General features: G+C 44.9%; 2 protein-coding genes across 15 annotated transcripts in view; one reads left to right on the forward strand and one right to left on the reverse strand.

Moving 5' to 3' along the window:
• Window positions 1-6444, reverse strand: part of EEFSEC (eukaryotic elongation factor, selenocysteine-tRNA specific) — a 137548-nt gene extending 131104 nt beyond the window's left edge. For 12 of the 14 annotated variants that reach the window (XR_012788608.1, XR_012788609.1, XR_012788605.1 and 9 more), the window contains exons 1-2: window positions 4337-6444; window positions 2478-2861 (exon numbers count right to left, since the gene is read on the reverse strand). Coding sequence is in view for 7 of the 14 variants with exons in the window: in XM_075574562.1 (XP_075430677.1) it covers window positions 2478-2757 (280 nt within the window). In the remaining 7 variants the exon portion in view is untranslated. The remainder of the gene's footprint in view (window positions 1-2477; window positions 2862-4336) is intronic. The other 2 variants (XM_075574561.1, XM_075574560.1) reach the window with 2 other exon arrangements.
• A 118-nt stretch (window positions 6445-6562) lies between these two features.
• RUVBL1 (RuvB like AAA ATPase 1) lies at window positions 6563-25657 on the forward strand. Its single transcript, XM_075574567.1, has 10 exons — window positions 6563-6860; window positions 10265-10351; window positions 11384-11516; window positions 16330-16481; window positions 17023-17112; window positions 18414-18563; window positions 18903-18966; window positions 19489-19687; window positions 21656-21758; window positions 25085-25657. The coding sequence occupies exons 1-10, from the start codon at window positions 6720-6722 to the stop codon at window positions 25178-25180; spliced, it is 1215 nt and encodes a 404-aa protein (XP_075430682.1). The 5' UTR covers window positions 6563-6719; the 3' UTR covers window positions 25181-25657.
• The last annotated feature ends 286 nt before the right edge of the window (window positions 25658-25943 follow it).

The following is a 25943-nucleotide window of genomic DNA, read 5'->3' on the forward strand; positions in this document are numbered from 1 at the left end:
GATGGCTGGGACTGATTAATTCTGACTGCATGCCGGGAAAGACAAAAGCAGAACCAAAAAGGGCTAGAAGGAGCCTTTCATTTCTCCCTGTGACCTGCACCCACTCACGCTCACGTAAAGAAGTCTGCTCCTTTCGAGAACCAAGCGCTGCCTGTTCACTGACTCCCTGCTTCTCCGTGGGAAAATGCACAAAACAGATCGGTGGCCATTTGATGAAACACACAAAAAAAGAAAATAATTGTGACATTATATCATTAGTTCTACAACAAAATTTAAAGGAAAGGATGCAAAAGATGACATTACTGAAAACATAAAAAAATATATATATTTATACAGTATATATTTAAAGACTGCACGTCCGCTTCATTATTTTTTAGCATTTTCCCATGATGATTTTAAGCAACGTATTAAGTTATTCTGAGATAAGTGGACAATCAAAATTGTGCTCGGACAATTTGTGCCTCAGTAACCGGATTGTAATATTTGCCAATGTTCTTAGAAAATAATTCTCTGAAACCTGAATCCGCAGACGTGGTACTGCAGTCGGGCCTAACTGCCCCTAGGAGGGTCTCTCAGCAATGCATTCCTTGCTGCATCTTTATTATCAGGTGCCAAATAAATATGGAGACCAGAGATCAAGGTGCATCTTTATAAAGGAAGTTGACAGCAATGCCCTAAATTACTGTTGTGCTGTAACACAAAAGTAAATAATGCAAAGGCTGAATACTAAGGAGATTAATACATGAACTGAAGGCCTGACCAAATCCTGACTCAATGTTTAATAGGGTTAACAACTGTTCTGGCTATTTGTTTAATGTTAATAAGGCATTAGGAGCTCAAAGATGTAAATGAAACATACGGAAGTTTAATGCAATAAAAAGCTCAGAAATTATTTTAATGTGTCCATAAAACAGTCAGCCCCCGTTATACACTCCCTGTGCCAGTACGTGGTTCTGTATTTGGGTGGAGGGGGACTTTCAGGGTACAGGTACATGCTGTCCGTGTTAAAGCTGCACACACACTGACAAAAGTAACATTCCCCTTAGTTACCTGGCCCTCCAGGGTGTGGGGTGAAAGAGAAGAAGGGGCACAGCTGTGACATGTATATGGGGGATTGTCATGGGTATGAGGGGGGAGGGGGCAGCTGTCACAGTCGTAAGGGTGGGGGGGTGAGGAGCTGTCACCGGTGTAAGGGTGGGGGGGGAGGAGCTGTCACAGCCATAAGGGTGGGGCGAGGGAGGAGCTGTCACAGCCGTAAGGGTGGGGGGGAGGAGCTGTCACAGCCGTAAGAGTGGGGGGGGGAGGAGCTGTCACAGCCGTAAGGGAGGGGGGGGGAGCTGTCACAGCCGTAAGAGGGGGGGGAGCTGCCACAGCCGTAAGAGGGGGGGGAGCTGCCACAGCCGTAAGAGGGGGGGGAGCTGCCACAGCCGTAAGAGGGGGGGGAGCTGCCACAGCCATAAGGGTGGGGGGGGAGCTGTCACAGCCATAAGGGTGGGGGGGGGAGCTGTCACAGCCGTAAGGTGGGGGGGAGCTGTCACAGCCGTAAGGGTGGGAGGGGAGCTGTCACAGCCGTAAGGGTGGGGGGGGGGGAGCTGTCACAGACGTAAGGGTGGGGGGGGAGCTGTCACAGGCGTAAGGGTGGGGGGGGGAGCTGTCACAGCCGTAAGGGTGGGGGGGGGGAGCTGTCACAGCCGTAAGGGTGGGGGGGGGAGCTGTCACAGCCGTAAGGGTGGGGGGGGGGAGCTGTCACAGCCGTAATGGTGGGGGGGGGCGAGCTGCCACAGCTATAAGGGTGGGGGGGGGAGCTGTCACAGCCGTAGGGGTGGGGGGGGGGAGCTGTCACAGCCGTAAGGGTGGGGGGGGGAGCTGTCACAGCCGTAAGGGTGGGGGGGGGAGCTGTCACAGCCGTAAGGGTGGGGGGGGGGAGCTGTCACAGCCGTTAGGGTGGGGGGGGAGCTGTCACAGCCGTAAGGGTGGGGGGGGGGGAGCTGTCACAGCCGTAAGGGTGGGGGGGGGGAGCTGTCACAGCCGTAAGGGTGGGGGGGGGAGCTGTCACAGCCGTAAGGGTGGGGGGGGAGCTGTCACAGCCGTAAGGGTGGGGGGGGGAGCTGTCACAGCCGTAAGGGTGGGGTGGGAGCTGTCACAGCCGTAAGGGTGAGGGGGAGCTGTCACAGCCATAAGGGGGGGGGGAAGCTGTCACAGCCGTAAGGGTGGGGGGGGGGGGGGGAAGCTGTCACAGCCGTAAGGGTGGGGGGGGGGGGAGGGTGCTGTCACAGCCGTAAGAGTGGGGGGGGGGGAGCTGTCACAGCCGTAAGAGTGGGGGGGGGGAGCTGTCACAGCCGTAAGGGTGGGGGGGAGCTGTCACAGCCGTAAGGGTGGGGGGGAGCTGTCACAGCTGTAAGGGTGGGGGGGAGCTGTCACAGCTGTAAGGGGGGGGGCGGAGCTGCTGTAAGGGGGGGGGGGCGCCGCACACGTACCCCCGATGATTGTCCTGATGAGAGATGCGTGGCCCGGACAGTCCACCAGAGTGAACTGCAGATGCTGGTAGCCGGTACCGGACAGGTGCTCGGGCAGAGGCACCGAGAAAGAGGAGAAGCCTAGGTCCAGCGTGATGCCCCTCTCCCGGCTCTGTGGGTTCTTGTCAAATGCCGCGGTGGAGGCCGTGGTGCTCAGCGCCTTCGCCAGTGACGTCTTACCGCTGTCGATGTGACCCAGGACCCCCACGTTAAAGTTCAGCGTCTTCCCCTCCGCCGCCATGGTGACAGCCGTGCGCTCCAGCCTGGAAAGCACCACTTCCGGGTTCAACACTGCTGTCCAGTGCCGGGTGGAAACACGAAGCAGGAGGACTTTGGTTCCGCCCCCTGTAGATAATGGACATAGTCTGTGCTACTGATTCTACATTGTGCCTAAAATTACCCTCTGCAAATTCATAATATATTTAATTCCAAACATAGCGATTTTTTCAGCAATTAAAATCAACTTGGTTATTTTTATTCCCACTATAAAAGCAAATATTTAGGCATTATAATACTAATATAATAATACTAATAACTATAAACATCAGCATCAGGCCTTTCAGTTGAACCTTTATTCACATTCTGAAACCGGATTATAGATGGCCCAAAATGTAATAGTCTTTAAAGAGCCAAACTCCACTTAGTCTCATAACCTTCTATTGAGTAATACATGTATTGATTAGTATGTCTTGAAATCCAAATCATTCTTGAACATATATTTGTTTCACCCTTTAAAAGAAATTGAATGCGAGTGTCTAAGAACTTAAATGCTGGAGAACATATTGCATTTACTTTTTGTCCTGCAGATCAACGTGTTCCTTTTAGCCTCCGGCACTGATATTTTAGGACCGGTTATTATACTTTACAGTTAAGGCTTCTCTAGCCTTCTCTTCAAATATTGTGACCCCTTCCCTTCAGCGCTGGATAGCCGAGCAATGAATTGCTCTGAAGGTCTAAAATGAATACAATGTGTCCTTGCAACAGCACTGCATTGGTTAAAAGATATTTATTTTAAGGATTAATAAAAAAAGGAAATACAAATACAGTATGTTGAATTAAATGTTAAGCGAGCATAGCACTATAAAAGCAAAGATATAAAAGTCAGTTATTTGTGCTTAATTCAATATATACTAAAAGCAGGGGGTTTCACCTTAACTGAAAGTGCATTAGTGATGTCCTACATCCAAGATAAATAACTTTCCCTCACATAAATAAGTTATTCATTACTCTGGAGTACAATGTAAAGACCTTGGTTCTTGCTCTAAGAATGTACCTATTCCTGTATCGAAATGCGATACCTAAAAGGACACAAATACATTCGTATTCAGTGCATAAAGCACTTACCCGAATGAAACATAAAACTGACCAGTATAATATATTTAACTTTCTCATCAAGACTGTGTTTTTTTTCATTCCAATAGCAATAGTTTTTAAATCCCACTTTGGGAGCAGGAAGTGGGACGGCCAGGGAAATCAGGGTTAAATGTTCAGGTCTCACACATTTTACTTTCATATTTATATTTCACAAGAACTGGCTCCAAAACTAATACAACTCTTGACAGTTTAAATCCATCATGCTGCAATGATATTTCAATTGTTGAGTGAAACTAGATCATACTCTAGAAACCCAGCTATTTAGACTATAAAAACAACTAGGCCTCTAATCCCTTCTTGAGTATCGGATGACATATAATCCAGAAAGGGTTCTGTGAGAGTGGTTAAGCATACGTTTTGTGAGGACAAGCTTAAAAAAAAACTTTGAAAAGAGCCTATAATGTTTTACTCTTCTCTGCTAGAGGGGCCTAAATGTATTGACTTACTTGCAAAAATTCTGTTACGCTATTGACTTCATCCCAACTCCAGAGATGTCATCTTCCAAGGACCCAATTCAGTGAGATTTTGGGGTTCTGAACAAAACAAATATTATTATAGTGAAAACGTGCTGACATCTATTAGCGAGACTCTATAACAGGAGTGGGCAACACCGGTCCTCAAGGGCCACCTTGTCAGGTTTTATGGATATCCCTGCTTCAGCACAGGTTGCTTAATCAGTGGCTTCATCTTTGGCTTGTGCTTGAAGCAGGGATATCCTGAAAACCTGACCTGTTGGTGGCCCTTGATGACTGGATTTGCCCACCCCTGCTCAATGAGATGTTGATGCTACAAATCAGTAAAACTCACTGAAAACTAACAAAACTGACATTTTATATCTGCTTGTACCCTTTCCTTTGTACCCCACTTGTCTCTACTGCTCATTCACAGCTGAAGCCTTGTTCACTAACTTCCTCTCGCTTTGGTACGTCCATTCTATCCATGTTTCCAATCTCTCTAGCTCCATTTTCAATTCTTGCTTTAAAACCTATACTGTACTTGTCGATGAAGCATTTGAAAAACCTAGTGCATATAATAACTAAACCCTCTCCACATGCTCTCTGCACCTATATTTTAATTAGCTGCTATGTACATTATTGATATTACGTAAGTACAGGCATACCCCGCATTAACGTACACAATGGGACCGGAGCATGTATGTAAAGCGAAAATGTTCTTAAAGTGAAGCACTTCCTTTTTCCCACTTATCGATGCATGTACTGTACTGCAATCTTCATATACATGCAAAACTGATGTAAATAATGCATTTGTAACAGGCTCTTTAGTCTCCCCGCTTGCGCACAAATTCGGTACAGGTAGGGAGCCGGTATTGATGTTCAGGACATGCTGAGAGGCGCATGCGCGAGCTGCCATTTGCCTATTGGGCAATATGTCCTTACTCGCGAGTGTACTTAAAGTGAGTGTCCTTAAAGCGGGGTATGCCTGTAATACAATTTAAGCAAATAACATTGCCAATCAAACTACAATGTTTAAAGGTCCCTAGAAATCAAGGTTCAAAGTAAGATTTATTTAGGTTTTCTGAATCAAAAAAATTCATTTTCAATATGTGAAAGTTCTACATTTGATCAGGGAGCATCAATTGGAGTATAACAGAGCACTGGTGTTCAAAAGGAGACAAACTTACAGTGAGTGAGCCTCACTTCAAAAGAGACAGTCAGTTTTTAAATGAGTTAAACGCACTTCAAATGAGGGGTGAGCTTCCAGTGAATGAAACTCAATTAAAATTAGACAAACCTCATTCCAGTGGATTAGACTAATTTAAAAGGACATCCCTCCAGTAAATGAAACTCACTTCAAATGAGACAGTCAGCCTGAGAATGAATGAGACTCACTTCAAATGAGAGGGGTGAGCTTCCAGTGAATTGGACTAACTTCAAATGTGTGAGCCTCACTCCCCATGAGACAGACTGGCTTCCAGTGAGTGATTCTCACTCCCCGTGAGACAGAGGCTTCCAGTGAGTGAGCCTCACTCCCCATGAGACAGAGGCTTCCAGTGAGTGAGCCTCACTCCCCATGAGACAGACAGGATCTAGTGAGTGATTCTCACTCCAGTGAGCCTCACTCCCCATGAGACAGACAGGCTTCCAGTGAGTGAGCCTCACTCCCCATGTGACAGAAAGGCATCTAGTGAGTGAGCCTCACTCCCCATGTGACACAGGCTTCCAGTGAGTGAGCCTCACTCCCCACGAGACAGACAGGCTTCCAGTGAGTGAGCCTCACTCCCCATGTGACAGACAGGCTTCCAGTGAGTGAGCCTCACTCCACATGTGACAGGCAGGCATCTAGAGAGTGAGCCTCACTCCACATGTGACAGACAGGCATCTAGTGAATGAGCCTCACACACTCCCCATGTGACAGACAGGCATCTAGTGAATGAGCCTCACACACTCCCCATGTGACAGACAGGCTCTAGTGAGTGAGTGAGAGTTAGCACTGCAAATAAACAATAGAGGTTTTCAGTGAGGGAGACTTATCAGCCCCCCCTTTCCTCCCGGGTTACAGGAGCCGTTGCTTCCCGCAGGCCCCGTTTCCAAGGCCGAGAGTAGCAACCATAGCAACGCAACCGGAAGCTGTCGCTCACTTGTAGATTGACAGCTCCTTTCGTCCAATCCCAAAACAGGCCGTCAGCTGGCTGCCCACTCACAGGACGGGATAGGGGCACGTGGGCGGTGCTTCCCTAGAGTCAGCACGGAGCCTTGGTAACCGCACGGTGTCCCGCCGGGGAGAGAGGGATTCCCGCTCACACGTGCGACACCTCGCCGGCGGAAGTAGGCCCCGACCCCTTGTCTATCTCTCACACCGGCAGCCGCCATGAAGATCGAGGAGGTGAAGAGCACCACGAAGACCCAGCGCATCGCCGCCCACAGCCACGTGAAGGGCCTGGGCTTGGATGAGAGCGGACTGGCCAAGCAGGCGGCCGCTGGGCTGGTGGGACAGGAGAACGCCCGGGAGGTGAGGGGGCGGGGAGCACACAGGCTGAGGGGAGCACACAGGCTGGGGGCAGAGGGGAGCACAACACACCGAAAACGCAATCTGGGGGGAGAGGGGAGCACAGCACAGGGAACACGCAGCCTGGGGGCAGAGGGGAGCACAACACACCGAAAACGCAGTCTGGGGGGAGAGGGGAGCACAGCACATTGAACACGCAGCCTGAGGGGAGCATAGCACAGGGAACACAGTCCGAGGGTGATGGGGGGGAACACAGTCTGGGGTGATATGGGGGGGAACAGTCTGGGATGATATGGGGGGGGACACAGTCTGGGGTGATATGGGGGGGGACACAGTCTGGGGTGATATGGGGGGGAACACAGTCTGGGGTGATATGGGGGGGGGAACACAGTCTGGGGTGATATGGGGGGGGGGAACACAGTCTGGGGTGATATGGGGGGGAACACAGTCTGGGGTGATATGGGGGGGAACACAGTCTGGGGTGATGGGGGGGGGGGACACAGCCAAAGTCTCTTGTTGGGGTGATTTCCTGTAGCCATAAAATATCACTTTTATACTTTCTTCCTAAGTCTCCACATCCTAATATTTATTTATTGCTAGAGGCTTTTTACCTTACGAGCCACGTTAATAAGGCACTAGTTAAAGTTTACCCTGACATCCCTGCCTAGCCTCCACATGCACTGCCAGACTCCTACAAATCTGGGAGAAATTCATTGCCAGCTAAAGGAGAGGGAGGATGTTATAGAGCCGGCTGCTGAGTAAATGGACACTTTTTATATTTAGATGTATTTTAGCAGGTGATATGCTAATATAAATACCTTATTTGGATGTCCAGCATACAAGCCTGGAGCTCCCTAATTCATCTCCATGAAACATGAAGAGATCTCCCACATTCCAGATCTAAATAATAGGAACTTGTATGGTTTTGGGGGGAAGGGGGGTGTAGTTAAAAAAAAAAAATCTTCACAAATGAAATTGTAGTGTACAGTGCACTTGTGGGGGGAGGGAGAAAGCAAACAGGTTTAGGAAGCTCTGTACACTATCATTTAATATATGAAGAACTGTCGGTCACCCTCAAATGTATCACAATTTGCAAGAGATCAGTTAGGGGACAGAGCTCTTGAGATCAGATGATGAATCGGGTCCCCTGGACTGACCTGTCAAGACTAATTGACTGATTTTCAGTGATGCATTTATTGGGAAGTTGAGTTCGTGGTCACTTGTCTGTAGGTCCCACACATATCATTGGCTCCAGACCTTTTTTACATTGTGCATCCCCTGCTAGAAAATGTGTTTCGCAAACCCCTAATTAATTAATCTTGTAGCCTTATCAGACAATCGCTAACACAACTGTGTCACCGATCCCGGGCAGTATAGTGTCCTGAGATTGTGTGGGAAACACTTCTAAGGCCGCAAACTACACCTCTGTGTGTGCAGGCAGCATGGGGGCTATAGCTGTCAATCATGTGGGAGCTTCCAAAGTCACGCCCCACAATGCCTTGCTGCTGTGGTTGCAAAGCATTGTGGGTAGCGACTTTGGAATCGCCTACTGTAATTGACAACTATACCACCCGTGCTATGGTGCCGTTAACGGTTTTACCAGGTGCACAGACCCCACACAAGCTCGGGGACCCGCTATACTGCCTGGGTTTCTCCATTACAAATTATGATTATTTTTTTTAGGGAGTTCCTTGAAGGACACCTCACGAACCCCCAGGGGTTCCCAACAACCTTTTGGAATCACTGCTGTATAGAATTTGGGCGCCCATCTGTTTGTTGGTCGCATGAAATCATAGTTTCAAAAGCTTTGCAAATTCAGGCTCAAAAGCCCAATTGTGACAAGTCATGAAGAAGCAGCAGCAGCAGCAGCAGCGATGCCAACGCTCCCGTGATCAGCACGGGGATATAAAGCACATGTTGGATTACAACCTACAATGTTACTGCATTCACATTCTATTTCAAGAAGATTAAATAATTAATTAGTTTACTAAGTTAAGTACATGTTCATGATGCAAAGGGGGAAAGAAAGACGTGTTTTGGCACAGGTCAAGGGAGAATTGCCCGTTTAACCCCTTCCGTGCTAGAAAACCCTACACTGCATTGTAGACTCTGGCACGGAAGACATTAAAGCACTCTATTTCCAAAGCAATGTATTTTTGGCCCATCTTAGCACAGAGTTTTGTTTTGTTACTTCCCGAGAGCCAGTTTTTGTGGCATGGTTTTCATTTCATGTGCCGTTTTGATTCTGTGATGTTATATGTTAAATGCGGTAACACGGGCAGTGAAGCACTTCAAAAATTGGAGAGCCCTCTGACAACCCTTGCCCATGTGGCCTGTATTGGGAAGTTATCTGATGGCAATGCAGCACTCACAGTGAACCAGAACTTGGCACTTGAGGGAGAACAGCAAGATCAAAAGTGTGCAAACCATGACGTTGATTCAGGTATCTGCTTCCTCGCTGTACATGAAATCCCTGGCGATTGAAGTATAAAGCAACCTTGGTGATTGTCCCGATTCTTAGGTGTCACAACATTTTGCTTATATATCATAGACCTGTTATATATATATATATATATATATATATATATATATATATATATATATATATATATACAGTGTTCGACAAATGATTTGCTCGCCCTGGGCGAGTGGACTTAACCCCCGGGCGAGTAAATATTGTCCCAAGCAGCACACGTTTGGTACTAGGTGGCGAGTAGATTTTTTGGTGATTTGTCAACCACTATATATATATATATATATATATCTCTCACACACACACTATTATATTTTTTTCTACCACAACACAGCTCTGTACCTAGAATTTGACAGGCACAACTGATCCAATCTTGAATATATTAGCGAAAAGTAAAGAGCTTTAAAAGAGCCAGTGCAAGCACAAATGCAAAACGTGCTGGAATTCATACTGGGTTCATCTACTTCAAAGGCAGTGTCCACTTGGCTACTTCTTCAATCCCCTATCTGAGAAGATGTCAGGGTTGTGGGACCAGCTCCATATTGAAGAAGTATATATTAAGACTGTCATTGACCAACCTGGTGCGTCATAAGCAGAATGCAGACTAATTTACAATAAATGTAATGCACAAATCCCTTCTTCCTTAAAATCTCACTCGGCCTCCCGAACTGCACCCTTTCCGATTTGTCCACCCTGCCGCAATTGTTCTTACTGTCTGCTTTTATTTGCACACAAGTACTGCTTCGAGTACACTAATTGCTTACACACCTATTCTTACCATGTCTGCTTTCTCACACTCCACTAGAGTTTTCCGGGGCAGGTACTGTTACCATGTATGTCCTTCGCAAATACATAACTGCCTTAATACAAGGGTAAGTAGTGCTCCTTCAGTCTGTCATAGCTGTGCAATGTTTATTTTTTCGTTAAATTGCAGGCATGTGGCGTAATAGTGGAGCTAATCAAAAGCAAGAAAATGGCTGGGAGAGCTGTGCTGCTGGCAGGACCTCCTGGAACTGGCAAGGTATCTTATTTTTCCGCATGTTCCTTTTCACCTGGAAACTATTTAGCTGTGGAAAATGCGAAGCACGAGCGTCACAATGTCCCTGTGCTGGCGGAAGATTGTGTAGCTGTTCATTTTAGGGTAATGCCCCCTTGTGTTGAAATGTTCACAGCTCCACACTGGGCCTGCAAGAAAGTCATAGGTACGAATAACAAAATATGCTGTTTGTTTGGAAAACGCTACAAATCAAAACCTTTGTTTAATCTACTTTTTTTTAAAAAAAATTTAATTATTTTTATTTCTCCTTAGAAATATATATTTTTTTATTTCTCCTTAGAAATAAGCAGACCTTAGTCCCTTTATCTGCATTGGAGACCAGTTCAAGTAGTCAGAAGGTTATGAGCTTACATGCAGGTATCTCTGGAATAGAGCATAAAAAGGAAATAATCCCTGTAGAAAGCATGACAACTCAGGTTTTTTGGCTATACATTGCAGAATTCAGAAGTTGGGTTAAGATAATATACTGGTTATGTCTAACATATCTGTATGTATTTGTATAAACACGTTGTCTCTGTACACTGTATGAGGCGATGTAGCATTTCTTTACTATTGCAAACTTGCAATCACATTAATGCCAATGTCAGACAGGAGAAGTGTTCCTGTTATCTAAGGCCGTGCCTATAGTGCCGGCGACACGGCGGGTGACGTCACCGAAAGTTATGTTGCGCCGGGGTTGCGGGATTCCGGCAATTTGATTTGTTCACGGGCCGTCACATGACGCGACAGCCCTTGAAAAATCAAATTTTGCCGGCTTCCCGTTTCCGCGGCGGCGGCAATGTATTTGTTTTCGGGCGCCGTCGCCGGCACTATAAGCACGGCCTAAGTCAGCGGTTCCAAACTGTACTCCTCAAGGACCACAAACCCACCTGTGCTCAAGCAGGGGTTTCTTTAAAACCTGCAGTGTTAGTGCTCCTTAAGGACGGTAGTTGGGGACCACTGCTCTAAGTGATGTCCTTGTTGTTTAGCTGCACCTGCTTTTTCTTCTGTTTGCAGACCGCTTTGGCTCTGGCAATTGCTCAGGAATTGGGAAGCAAAGTTCCCTTCTGTCCCATGGTTGGCAGTGAGGTCTATTCCACAGAAATCAAGAAAACAGAAGTATTGATGGAAAATTTTCGCAGAGCCATCGGTAAGTGTTGGATAAAACAGATTAATAAGTGGCAACATTGTATCATTTCTTAGTCCAACGTTCTGTGTATCGGTATACATATTAGTTAAAGGTGCAATGCCTTTTTTTCTGTTTTGAAAATACAATTTGTTAAAATGAGTCCTTATTTTCCTATTTACAGTAATTCCTTCTTCTTTATATAACGAATTACTCCAGAGTTATCTGTTAGTAATTTTTCGGTTTTCCACAGTTTGAAAATAAAAATGGCTGCCGTTTCCTTCATTGGGTAAAATAGTTTTGCTGCCTAATGATTAATTTAATTTTATGAGATTTCGAGAAACTTAGAAGTTGGGGTGCTGAATATTTTAGTTTTTATGTTTTGGGAGGGATTGCGTCGCTCAAGACCTATTTGTATAAAGAAAAAAAAATGTCTCTAAACAATTTTAAAATAGTCGTTAGTCTGTTGCGTGTTTTTGTTTTTCAGGCGTAGCCACCAACAGGCCAGGTTTTAAGGATATCCCTGCTTCCGCACAGGTGGCTCAATCCAGGGATATCCTTAAAACCTGACCTGTTGGTGGCCCTTGAGGACTGGAGTTGGCCACCCCTGATTTAACTCATTTGCTGCTAAAGAGAACTGCGGACCCCTAAAGCGGTGCAGGGGTTAAAAGATAAAGTGTAATGGACCATGAAGAGCTGGCATGTGAACATATCGATCGCGGCGGATAACGGAGTCGTCTTTATTATTGAAATCACGGGTGATGGTTTCCTGAGCCCCTGCGTCCACCAGCAGGAAGGCGCGGACACATCTCGCTTTTTAATCCCAGAGTCAAATAAAGCTTGACCCTTCATTGATTTCTGCAAAGAAAGGGACTTTCAACATTATCTAGTCTTTAAATTCCTGCCAAGTCAGGGGCAAAGGGGAGGGAGGAAAAAAAACAACCTCTTGAGCAGAAATGAAAAGAGTAGCGTCTGCAATATTTCCTCGACGTGATGAAGTTGCCTGTCAGGGATTTGGAAATTTGAACCAACAGATGAAACTTGTGTCATCTCTGTTGTCATTCCCAGAGATAAGAGTCAGCGAGTAAAATCTCTGCTAACAGCCGACTGCATTGTTACCAAAGCACATTCTGTAAATGTCAGCGCAGGGAAAAGTCTAAACAAATATTGGATTTAGTGAAAGACTGGGAATTCTTCTTGTTTCGTTTTTTTCCTTTCCTCCCCTCCCCCCGTGGAATTTTACATTTCATACATGGATTGGGATGGTGAGAAAGCACCAAATGCGAGGATTTTATCCCTGCGTGTGAACGCAAATCTAAAATGGTTAACGCCTTCAAGAAGCTGTAACACATTTCATTGCCGGATTTTCTAGCATTGCAAAGACACAGCGTCTGCAAATCCACTGAGGGGAGTTTCAGGCTTTTTGATTTTGTACTCCAGTTTTATTACAGAATGGGGATTATATTGGGGACATGGCCATAAGAATGTAGTCTGCAATCAAGGTATAACGGAACCATGCTCATTTGTACCGTGTTCTTTTGTATCCCTTCAACTATATCCATTAAATCGACACCCCCACCATAATTTGATGGCTGATTAGATATCCAGATAGGCCTTTCTAATCCGCGAGAAGATTGGGTTTAGGTCAAGGATAAAATAGCACAGCCCTGGCCAAAGGTCGAAGCAATCTTTACTGAAATAATTAACTGTATGCCATTAATGTAACAAAGGAGTTAAGAATTTAGACATGGGGTGGCCAACTCCAGTCCTCGATGGCCACAAGCAGGTCAGGTTTTCTGGATATCCCTGCTTCAGCACAGGTGGCTCAATCTTCGACTGAACCACTAATTGATTAACCTGTGCTGAAGCCAGGGGATAGCCTGCAAACTTGACCTGTTGGTGGCCTTTGAGGACTGGAGTTGGCTAGCTTCGGTTTAGATGCACTAGTCTTGCATCTGAATTGACATTTCATTGCCAAGGAGACCTGCTCTGTCTACCTATGAATAGGATAAATAACGCGCCCAACACCATTCTGTCTAAACAGAAACATGCTTCAGAGCATTTAACAAAACATTTGGTTACATCTGTAAATAGTTTGGGGTGAAAACAAAAATGGTATGTGCCACAAAACATGCATATTAAGTGTTTTTGCGTTCTCTCCTCACATCATAGATTGTGTGCTCTCTGTCACATGACTTTACCACGAGTCTCAGTATTCGCCTGTAATTATATTACCACTGTATTATTATCCCTTTCTCCTTACACACTTTGGAAGCCGCCAGAAATATAATGGCAGCCTTCCACTTTGTTATTGCCTCCACAGTGCACCAATACATTGTTTTAGAAATGACCATATACAGATACAATAGATTTGTTAAAAAAAAAAAAAAGGTTGGACTTCTTTTTAGAAAGGAACGGTATACAGGGATATACCAAATAAGTAAACGTGGAAAGGTTGTTGATCCAGGGATTAATCCGATTGTCAATTCTTGGAGTCGGGAAGGAGTTTATTTTTCCCCTTATGTGATTATCATTGGATGATATGGCACTGGGTTTTTTTGTTTCCCTTCCTCAGGATCAATAAGTATAGATATAGGATAAAGTATCTGTTGTCTAAATTTAGCATAGTTTGCACTTGATGGACGCATGTCTTTTTTTCAACCTCATCTACTATGTAACTATGTGTATATACATTCTTTGCATACATGGTAATGCATTATTTTTTTTAATACAGGATGTGAGTATATCTTGTTCATGGTCTTTCTATAGGTTGACAATGAAAATATCTTGCCTCCCTCTTCCGATCATTACTGCATCTGTTCTTCTTTATAACTAGTCATTGAAATTCGTAATAATTATTGAAGCTGTTTCCTAATCTGATCAAATCCTGCGCACTGCAGTCTGCAAAAGTTTGCCCCGAAGGATGCATAATACAGTGAAAAACGAAATAGCTGCAGTGACATTTGAACAGGAGGGGGACGACGAAGGAAGGGGGGAGGATGATGTCTCTTAACGTTGAAGAAATCTACATTTTTATACTTCATGCATGGATTATTATTTTTTGCTGAAATAGGAGTTATTTTTCTCCTCCGCAAGGGCAACAGAAAATTGTTTTTGCCAATGATTTAAACAGCCTTCATCTACTCGTAATGAATTGTCGGTTGGAGGCCGGCCCATAATCTTAGTTAGGCTCAGAAATTTTACAGCAGTCGTAACTCAGATGTTTTGCTGTCGGTTCCCTGTTATCGTGTTTGTCTAAGCACGCAGAGTACGCCAGCGTTCGGATTCCAATGTAAAAACGGCCCTTGCTGTACTATTAACTCCCATCGGTGACAGGGGAGTCTAGGTGTCTCCAGAACTGAGGGGTATGAAGATTTAAAAGCGTCCTTATTATAGACAGATCTATATCTCTATATCTTGGCTATAGAGGTGGAATATGTGTCTAAGCAAGATCTAGAAGGGAAGAATGCTTGTAGTATTGTAGCATTGTTACAACAAGGGGACTGACGACGTGAAAAGTATGTTGGGTAGTTTAAACAATGTAATCTTTTTGATTACATAGTTACATAGTAGATGAGGTTGAAAAAAGACGTACGTCCATCAAGTTCAACCTATGCTAAATTTACACACCAGATTACTTTATTCTATATCTATACTTACTTATTGATCCAGAGGAAGGCAAACAAAAAACCCCATTAAGGGGAAAAATTAATTCCTTCCTGACTCCAAGAATTGGCAATCGGATTAATCCCTGGAACAACATCCTTCCCATGTATACTTATTTGGTATATCCCTGTATACCTTTCCCATCTAAAAAGATGTCCAACCTTTTTTTTTAACAAATCTATTGTATCTGCCATCACAGTCTCCATGGGTAATGAATTCCACATTTTAACTGCCCTTACTGTAAAGAACCCTTTCCTTTGTTGCTGGTGAAATTTCCTTTCCTCCAACCTTAAGGGATGGCCCCGAGTCCTTTGTTCTGCCCGTAGGATGAATAGTTCTTTTGAAAGCTCCTTGTATTGTCCCTGAATATATTTGTATATAGTTATCATATCCCCTCTTAGACGCCTCTTTTCCAATGCAAATAAATCTAATTTAGCTAGCCTCTCCTCATAAGTTAGAATGTCCATCCCCTTTATTAATTTGGTGGCTCTTCTCTGCACTCTCTCTAGTTCCATAATGTCTTTTCTTAGGATTGGTGTCCAAAATTGTACTCCATATTCAAGGTGTGGTCTTACTAATGCTTTGTAAAGGGGCATAATTATGTTTACTTCCCTTCCATCCATTGCCCGTTTGATGCAAGATAAGATCTTGTTTGCCTTTGCAGCTACTGCATGACATTGGGCACTATTGCTAAGCCTGCTGTCTACAAGCACCCCTAAATCCTTCTCCATCAAGGATTCCACCAATATATCTCCATTTAATTTGTAAGACACCTTTTTATTCTTCCATCCCAAATGCATAACCTTACATTTATCTGTATTAAACCTCATTTGCCATTTACCTGCCCATGTTTCCAGTCTCTCCAAGTCCTTCTGAAGAGAAATTACATCCTGCTTTGATTCTATTACCTTACACAATTTAGTATCATCAGCAAAGATGGAGACTTTGCTCTCAATCCCAACCTCAAGGTCATTAATAAACAAGTTAAAAAGCAGGGGTCCCAGTACCGATAACATCGTGCTTTGTAAAGCACTGAGTACACTGTGGGTGCTATATAAGTACAGACAGACATAAATAACCTGGACTGAACATTTTATTAAAGGGGGGCAGGGAGGGTGCATCTGCCAAAGCCATCTTATACCCGGTTTTGTTTGCCTTTGTTTTGCTGCAGGTCTGCGCATAAAAGAGACAAAGGAGGTGTATGAAGGGGAGGTGACGGAGCTGACCCCCTGTGAGACGGAAAACCCGATGGGCGGTTACGGCAAGACAATTAGTCACGTCATCATAGGCCTGAAAACCGCAAAGGGAACCAAACAGCTGAAGGTACATGTCGCTCAAATGACTTTCTTGGCCACTGTCATCCTGTTCCGTTGTTCAGGGAGTACAGAACATGCGTTCATGCAGTGTATGCAGCGCTGTACTTCGGTTTTTGCAGGCACGGTGACTCCCTGCCTCATAGAGCTTACGTTTTTGCTTGAGGCACAGGGAATAGTGACTTGCTCAAAGTCGCAAGGAGCTGACATTCGAAGGCCGTGACATTACAACTGAGCTGTTCCTTCTACTCTTCAGAGATCATTGGAACATCTTTATATCAATAAGGCTGCGGTCCCAGTGCGTTCTACAGCGCACGCATCAGCCTAAGAGACGCTCAGTGACTCACTGGAGCGAACCTCACAAAGAGGGAGGCTCTCTCTTCTTGGTTTTTAACATGAAATAGAAGGCAGCCACTGTTAGACGATGCTAGCCCAGCAATTAGGATACCTGTACTGGTCAGCAAGTTCATGTTTAGGCATTCGGGTCACAGACTGTGCTTCTGTTTCACTGACGATGAAGCCAGGTATATGGGTCTCGCTCCTTTTTTCAGCTGGATCCCAGCATTTTCGAGAGCTTGCAGAAGGAGCGGGTGGAGGTGGGAGATGTGATCTACATTGAAGCAAACAGCGGCGCAGTGAAGGTAACGTTATTAGGTACAATATCGGCACGTGGAAGCCACGCCTCTTTAGCTGGTAGAGAACTCTTAATAACGGTTATTTGTTGAATAAATGTTGAGTACAGTAGTACTATCACTTATTGGTCTGTTCTGCCATACTATTGGTATACAGCCTGCAGAAGGTGATGCAGGAACATCCTTAAAATACTTTTTTAATAGTTTTTTTTATTATTATTTATTTTTTTAACTTCCCCGTTTTCACCTGTTCAGTCAGATTCTGATTTTCCACTGATGACGCTGCAATTGTGAATTATTGTATTGTATGTCTTTATTTATATAGCGCCAAAAGTGTACTCGGCGCTTCACAAAGGATACAATACAGGGAATTAAAATACATTAAGCGCAGCAGAATCAGACAATAGGAAAATAAATCCCTGCCCCGAAGAGCTTACAATCTATTAAGGAAATTGAGATGAAATAATAGGGACGGTCAGATTAGTGAGTGTGGACAGAGATGGTGTAGTTGAGTCGTAAACATTAATTTAAAGACAACCCTCTCCTATTCCTTAAGCACTTTAGTCCTTGTGGTTCCTGCAGTGCACCTCCAGACTTATCTAGGACTACATACAGCAGCGGCAGCTCTTATTCGAGCAAAAGCCGCTGGCTGTATGTGGCTGGGAAGCGGGTAGCCGCGGCGCGTGGCGGCGCACTGTGACGTCACAGTCACACGCGCGCCCGGCTTCCCCGTCTTCCCCGGCTTCCGCAGGCTTCCCCGACACCCCTGGAGATCAAATGAAGGTAAGCGGGGGTGCGGGGAAGCAGAGCGGCATAGCAGGAGCCTTGTACGGGGTCGGGAAGGGATTTAAATTGCGCGCGAGTTGGAGGGGGGGTGCGTGGGGGAAACGCGGCGGCGCGCGGTTATAACTGGCGGCAGCTGGGGTAGATCCCGGCATGCCGTCGGCATTCAGTGCGATAAAGTATGTCGCTACTGTAAGTGGCTAAAAACATGAATGTTAATCTTTAAATTGTCTGAATTCATTCACACGCTATAAAGATAAATATCCAAACAAAAATAATATGAAATGATTCCTCCGCTTCTGATCCGAGCCACCTCTGGAGAGTTGGAGATTTCTCTTTGGTATTTGATTTTTATAATAAGGTGATGGAGAAGCCCAACTGGAAAGGGCCTTTTCACAGCTGTCAACAAGGCTGTAATTGGTAAGCAAGTCCCTAATACCTGTTATCAGCAGCGTGTCAGTCAGGGACTTGGCAGCAATGCTCAGAGCGCACCTGTTCCCTTTCTCTCCTCCCTCCCCACCTAACAGAGGCAGGGCCGATGCGATACCTACGCCACGGAATTTGACCTTGAAGCCGAGGAGTACGTCCCCTTGCCGAAGGGAGACGTCCACAAGAAGAAAGAAGTGATTCAGGATGTCACTCTGCATGACCTGGACGTGGCCAACGCAAGGCCGCAGGTACGGAGACGGGCAGAGGGACTCTTTAATTCCGAACCCGTGGGTCGTGAGGACTCCTAGCTGTGTGTGGCCTTACAATGCGGAGCGCAATGAGAAGCAAAAAAAAATCTAAAGTTAAAAAAAAAAAGTTATATATTTATGTTCGTTTTACATTTTGGTTAAAAAAAAAAGTTGAATTAACAGTCCCAGTTTGGAAATTTACAACGGAGAAAGAGGGGTCACCAATACTCATTTAGAACTATTGCTTCAAACCCTTTTGGTGCTTTACAGGCTTGTGACATGTGAATAAGCACATCGTGGACACCCTGTAATGTTGGCCTTTGTCTTTGTATCCTGCAGGGAGGCCAAGACATACTCTCTATGATGGGGCAGTTAATGAAACCGAAGAAAACCGAAATCACAGGTATTTCTGGGAGTTGCTGTTACTCCTGCCGCGCTGCAGCATCAGTACAATTAATAACATTGAGGTTTTGTGCAGGGAGGTTACTGGCAGCATTTTCCTTTCAGATGTTAGACCAGGGGCAGGCAACTCCAGTCCTCAAGGGCCACCAACAGATCAGGGATTAAAGATATCCCTGCTTCAGCACAGGTGGCTCCGTCTGAGCCACTGATTGAGCCACCTGTGCGGAAGCAGGGATATCCTGGAAACCTGACCTGCTGATGGCCCTTGAAGACTGCCGTTGCTCGCCCCTGCGTTAGACTCCCACATGGAGTAACAACTGAGAGGTAATGTCACGGCCTTTGAAACAGATCCACCCTGTTCCAAGTCCCAGTGTCTGCTCCTTGTGACTTTCAGCAAGACGCTTTTATCTTATGATTTGTTAACTCTTCACAACAAGGAGTATATCTGCAAAATGCTATTTACAGCCGTGCATAAGAAAAGATATTGTGTTTTATTGAATGCTCCGTGTTCATCTCTCTATAGATAAGCTGAGGGGGGAGATCAATAAAGTTGTGAATAAATACATCGACCAAGGGATCGCCGAGTTGGTGCCAGGGGTGCTGTTCATAGACGAGGTGCACATGCTGGATATTGAGTGTTTCACGTACCTGCACCGGGCACTGGAATCCGCCATCGCTCCCATCGTCATCTTTGCTAGTAACCGTGGCAACTGCATGATCAGGTACCAAGCGTCGGGCCGAAGAAAAATCCAGCCAGCTTTTTAAAACCATTTAAACATGAAAGGGGAGAGAGTTTTGGCTACAAGTTTTTAAAGTAACACCGCAGCTTTCATTTAAACTAAACACTACAATTTCCTATAGTTGGACTGACTTACTACTACATCAATTCCGCTCGGAGGGCATTGTGTTGGCATTGCATGGGCACTATACCAACTTCTTCCCTCTCCCGATGAAAGCGGGACGCTGTGAAAATAAAGGTCTCTGTACCTGTCTAACATTTGGGGCGAGCTGAAAACACCTCTTAATTCTATACATTGCAAACTAGCCATTCGGGATGTTTTCGGGCCCAAAATCTCCTATCAACTTGAGTGGGAATTTTTGACCGTAATCTGATCTGCCCCTTAATGGTCTTATTCGTTCTTTCTCGTTTCTCTGTTAATGGTGTGAACCTGTAATACAAGACATGCAAGCAGTGTTAGGGACCGGGGACACAGTAGCCCCCCCACCCCTCTCATTCTTCACCCACCCCTCCCCCCCCCCCCCACCCACTTTCTGTAAATGTTATAACGATGCTGAATTTCTTTACACATCAAACCCCTTCTATCCACTGATTGCTGCCTTGTGGCACTATAGGACATTTTGGTCGGCATACTCATGAGGGCTTTATTCTGCAGCATGTGTTTAGTTGGGGGGGGGGCGCTCATGTTTTGGAGATATTAAAGGGTTAAAACTGTAAAATGTAGATTTGAAAATGGCCACCTAGAGCAGGGGCGGCCAACTCCAGCCCTCAAGATCCCCCCCACAGGTCAGGTTTTAAGGATATCCCTGCTTCAGCACAGCTGGTGCAGTCGAAGATTGAGCCACTGATTGAGCCACCTGTGCTGAAGCAGGGATATCCTGCAAACCTGCCCAGTTGGTAGCCTGGACTGGAGTTGCACACCCCAGACCCAGAGGTTATGTACCATTACAAACGGCGAAATGTCCCCAAACAAAGGATTAAGATTTTAGAAATTCTGAACAGCGTGTCATATTATTATTTTTGCATTAAGTGGAGCTGAGACTTCTAATATTCCCACATATGAAGTAAAGCGCAGTTGTTTAAAAACACATCAGCCAGCTGTGGCCATAGAATTGATTCATGGCAGAGTTTAAGCAATTCCTAACAGACTGTGAAGGGAAGTTCAATATCAGAGTTGTTATTGATGGCAATAAATCGGATTTGCCATTATAAAGTGCCCAGAGTGTGCCAGCCAATCAGATCCCTAGATTGACTGATACCACCCCCTCCTCCCCCACTCCTCTCAGGTATATTTCTCACCTCCCTCTCTTGACTGACACCAGTCACAACGCTCCTCTGTCTCGTCATTTCTTCCCAACCTTAAAGTGAAATGATAAAGAAGCGAACCTCTTGTGATTTGGTGAGAGTCCCTGCAGAGTTCCAGCCGTGAAATCGGAGCTCCACCTGGTGGAAACATGTCTCGCAACTGTTCCTTATCTTCACCTGTTAGTATGTGTGATAACCCGGATTAACTTTATCTAGGGTAGCATTACACATTTATTCCCTTTGATTTGAGAGTAAATCGCACGTTAATTACGGGACGCGCGTTTTGGGAGTTGCGTCTCTTCACGTTTGCGCCCCTCCTATCAGCCTTTTCTGTTCTTTGTCGCTATTCTAAATCAATTTCCGGTAGTTTCAATGCAGCCCTGAACCCACTGGTATCTCATATCTATCTCTTTCCCCCCTCTCTCCCTCTACCCCTCTCCCCATCTCTCCCTCTCCCCCTGTAGGGATTCTATACCCGCTCGGTGCTACCTGCATTGAGCATGTAAACTCCATTCATTTCATTGGGGGTTATCATAAGCGGTGGGTCGGCTACATCTTTATGAAGGAGCCGTTTGTGGTACAATTGTGTGACCTTTTCTGTCGATCGGCTTTAATTGCTCATGGTTCTATTGATTTTTTATTTTAGGGGCACAGAAGATGTGGTGTCACCCCATGGAATACCCCTAGATCTTCTAGATAGAGTGCTGATCATAAGAACCATGTTGTATACAACGCAAGAAATGAAGCAGGTAGGCACGGGTCTGTGTGTGTGTGTGTGTGTCTCTGCACCAGGAACTTTTATAAAACAAAAAGGTGCTTTATTGACAGCCGTCTATAAGGCTCCACAAATATCGACATTCATCACTCGTGGCAAAACATATTACTCTTGTCTTCATCCCTCGGGTAGCTCTCATTCCGACGCTGGTCAGGTACTTCTACCTGTTACCCATAGTAAAGGATTGATTGGCAGTCTTTTGCATGGGGTTAGTAGTGCCCCACCACTTGTGAAGTGGGCCTTTCAGGCATACACTTCGGGCTCCTGGACTAGCACCCCGCTATTATGCACTGTATACTTCCTCCATACCTATTCGCTCAGGAACGCACACGGACCTTCCGGTTGGGCCAGTCCAAACATACTCCGTAGTAACTATGCTGGGAACCCCTTTACTAAGAGCATGCTGCATCCTTATCAGTCATAATGCTCGTGGGCCCTTATTACCGGCACTTACTTAAATGGCACATTCCTAACAGAAAACAACAAACCATGACAGGACACTTCTTAATATACACAAACCTGTTTACAGGACTCGCAGTGAGGACCCCAGTAAGAACTCTGAACAACCTGCTTCTCGAACACAGGGTGGAGCTCTATATACACTCTATACTCCTTATAGTGACATCACAGGTCACAAGACATACAGTAGAGGAGCAATAACAGTCAGCCCACTCAGTTAACCTGTTAAGGTTGTTAACCCCTTACAGAACTAGTAGTCCCAAGGGGGGGGGGGGTATATATATATATATATATATATATATATATATATATATATTACGTGTTTGTGTATACATACATACAATTTCTTCAAAGTGCAGGTCTCCTCTAGGACAGATACTCAGTTCATAATGCAATTCTCCATTTAATGCGACAACTGAGAACAGAGGAGAAACAACGTTTCAGGTCCCATATGGCCAGATGAAAGGTCCATATGGGACCTGAAACATTGTTCCTCCTCTGTTCTTGGCTGTCACATTAGATGTACAATTGCATTGTGAACGTGTGAGTAGAGCTCTCGTTTGTTTCTCTGTCCTAGAGGAGACCTGCACTTTGAAGAAAAGGTTTGTCTGTGTTTTGTTGGCGGCACACGCAGGATTCTCCTCGCCTGAAACTGATATATTGTATCTTTGTGGGGCCGCGTTAACCAATGGTAGCTTGCTGTAGTGCTGCAACAAGCGTCATGGCGTTACAACAGCTAGGATCAACAACCAAACGTGTCTCGTTACTACTAACGTGACTGTGTGTGTGTAAAAATTTTATATATATTTTAAAAAATAGCACAACTAGATTATTTGCTCCGTTGTGCTACTTTTTAATGGGTCACTATGCGAGTTCTTCATGTACACACTACATGTGTACAACTATCTGTAATAGAATCTAGTTTTCCTCCAGAAACAAAGCTGTAGCTTTCACTACAAAGCGCCTGTTTATTTATCACAGAGATATAAAGGACTCCCGTTCCAACCCGAAGGGAATGATAAAAACCATTATCTTTGTAATAAATGTAGACAAATGCGTTGACTTGCAGTGTGTCATCGGTGCCCGCTTTTGACATTAATGTGACAAACTGTGAGAGGTATCCTCGCATGCGTTCCCGATGTAAATATACGGTCCCCAGTTTCACATTATATGGTTATGAAATGAAAGCATTGAGGCTTCAGTCTTTGCTAAAGAGCAGAGCTGCCCTAACAGAAGCATTTTTGTAGAACCGCTTTAGCCAAAAGCCCTCCCTGTTGCTGCTGGCCTCTCCAGCACTGAAGTGGTTAAAATATTACACCATAACTTTTCCGCAGCAAAGCCTTTCATTATCCATTTGCCAAATGTCCATCTCTAAAGTTTCAGCAGAGCGAGCGTGCACACAAACCGCTCATGTGTTCCCAGGTTTAATTTAAACAAGCACCTCCTGCTATCTTGTTTACAGAGCTGCCAAAGTGAAAAATACCTGTATTATATGGGACTTGCTATCGCAGCCGTACAAAACACAACATCATTATCCAGCCTCCCCTTATCACTCAGCAGCTAATACCCTGCTGCAGGGAGAGTTCTGCCACTTTCCTCCCAGCTTCCTACACTTTGCAGAGGATACACCATCCCTATCTCTAAACATTACAAAGATCTTCCCATTGACAAGACTCCGAGCCTGACAGATTAGGTAGCACTATGGGGGTGTTTTTATATAAAAAAATAACACACAATTTGTGAAGTGTGTGTGTGTGTGTGTGTGTGTGTGTGTGTGTGTATAAACCTCAGTCAAGCACATCAAGAAATGAGAACAAATCAAATGGTAGTCATTTTAATGACTTTGATGTGTAATGGGAACGTTTTTGGTGCAGAATTCCCTTCTTGGGATCCTTGCTTCTCTGGGTGTATACGGCCTGCTGCTGTTATTTTGGCCAGGATACATTAGTCTTTAGAACCCGGTTCTTGAGTTCATTTTGTCCTTCTCTATTCTTGGGCCATTTTTGTCCATCTCTATTGTAAGTCTGCTGGACTTTTGTATTGATTTGCAGTGTGCGGACACAGACAAGACTTATAGCAAGTGTTATCAATCCACTATTCCTTCAGCTGCTAATCGGCTGAAGGTTTCAGACTTCAGCCAGTGGGAACAAGACCAGTATGCTGAACGCCACCCTGGCTGTACAGGGTTTAATCCATTGATTCGGCTACTTTATGCACAAGAAGCAGACCCCATCACAAAGCATCGGTAGCTGTTCCATTTTCTCTGAGTCCGTTAGAGTGAATAGGTTTGCAGTACAAACTGCATGGAGATGGAGTGTTGTGTTTGTGTGTTTGTGTTTGCGTGTGTGTTCGTTCGAAAATGGCTGCACACTCGAGAAACAACTCCGTTTGAAGGCTGGCTGCCGTGCCAGGTACACTGATAGATGCAGGAAGGGATGTACGTGCACAAAAGGTGTACTAAATATCGAAACTGACAAAAGTTTTAGAAACCAATACAAATTTGTTTATTCCATAGAACACCAAGTATCCCACAGGAGGTGAAACCGTTGGGATACTTGGTGTTCTATGGAATAAATAAACACATCTTTATTCTTTTCTAAAACTTTTGTTGGTGCTACTATTTAGTGTATGTTTTATGCACTTGTAGATAGATACTGTATCGCCATATCTATATCTGTATCTGTATCTATATACAGTGTGATACAGATATGTATATGTGTGTAAATGTGTGTGTATACGTACACATACTCACACGTATATGTATGTCTCCCAGCATTGAAGGGGTTAAGCTATGTTCCATGCGCTGTGCTCTTCATTCAGGACACTTATTTGTTCATTCAGATCATAAAGATCCGATCTCAGACCGAGGGGATTAACATTAGTGAAGAAGCCTTGAATCACCTGGGAGACATTGGCACCAAAAGCACGTTAAGGTAAGAGATGTGCACCCCGAGTGCGTCCGTCTTCCCGTCCGAGAGATGCCTCTTCACCTTCGAAAGGATGAAGCGCCTGAGACTTTCTTCCTGCACAGCACAGCTCAGGTAGACCGATGTGAGGTGTCGGATATCTGAGCAGCACAGGTGCATTAACCAGAGGATCGCAACTGGTTTCTGGCTGTGATTATTCCTTCATCCGAACAGCAGAAACATTTCTTCCCCCGCTCTTTGCTTTCTTTCTTTCCCTTGGCTGCTCGAATATCCCTCAGTGTGTATTTATTTTTTCATTCTATTTTTATTATTAGGGAATGTTTTTCATAATTGATGCACCAATTCTGTTTGTATTAATATACACTTGTACAAATAGGAATAACATGTTTCCATGTTGACTTTTTATATACGAGATGTCTATTCTCTTCTACCCATATAATCAGTCTTTACATATACAAAGACGAAGCTCTAACCCATGTGCTCAAAGTATATTACTCGTGTGGTAGATGTGTGAAGAAGGTGCTACTGCGCATGACAGAAGTCCAAACAGGTCCCGGATGATACAAAAAGCTTTATTGGCAACACACTTGGGGGCTACACCACGATCTCCTCCTCTACGCGTTTCACCCTTGGAGATAGGGCTTCGTGTGTTGCCAATAAAGCTTTTTGTATCATCCGGGACCTGTTTGGACTTCTGTCATGCGCAGTAGCGCCTTCTTCACACATCTACCATTCGCATCCATTGAGGGCAGCACGCGGACACTGGAAGAGAG

Source organism: Ascaphus truei, chromosome 17, assembly GCF_040206685.1.
Source record: "Ascaphus truei isolate aAscTru1 chromosome 17, aAscTru1.hap1, whole genome shotgun sequence".
NCBI lineage: Eukaryota > Metazoa > Chordata > Amphibia > Anura > Ascaphidae > Ascaphus > Ascaphus truei.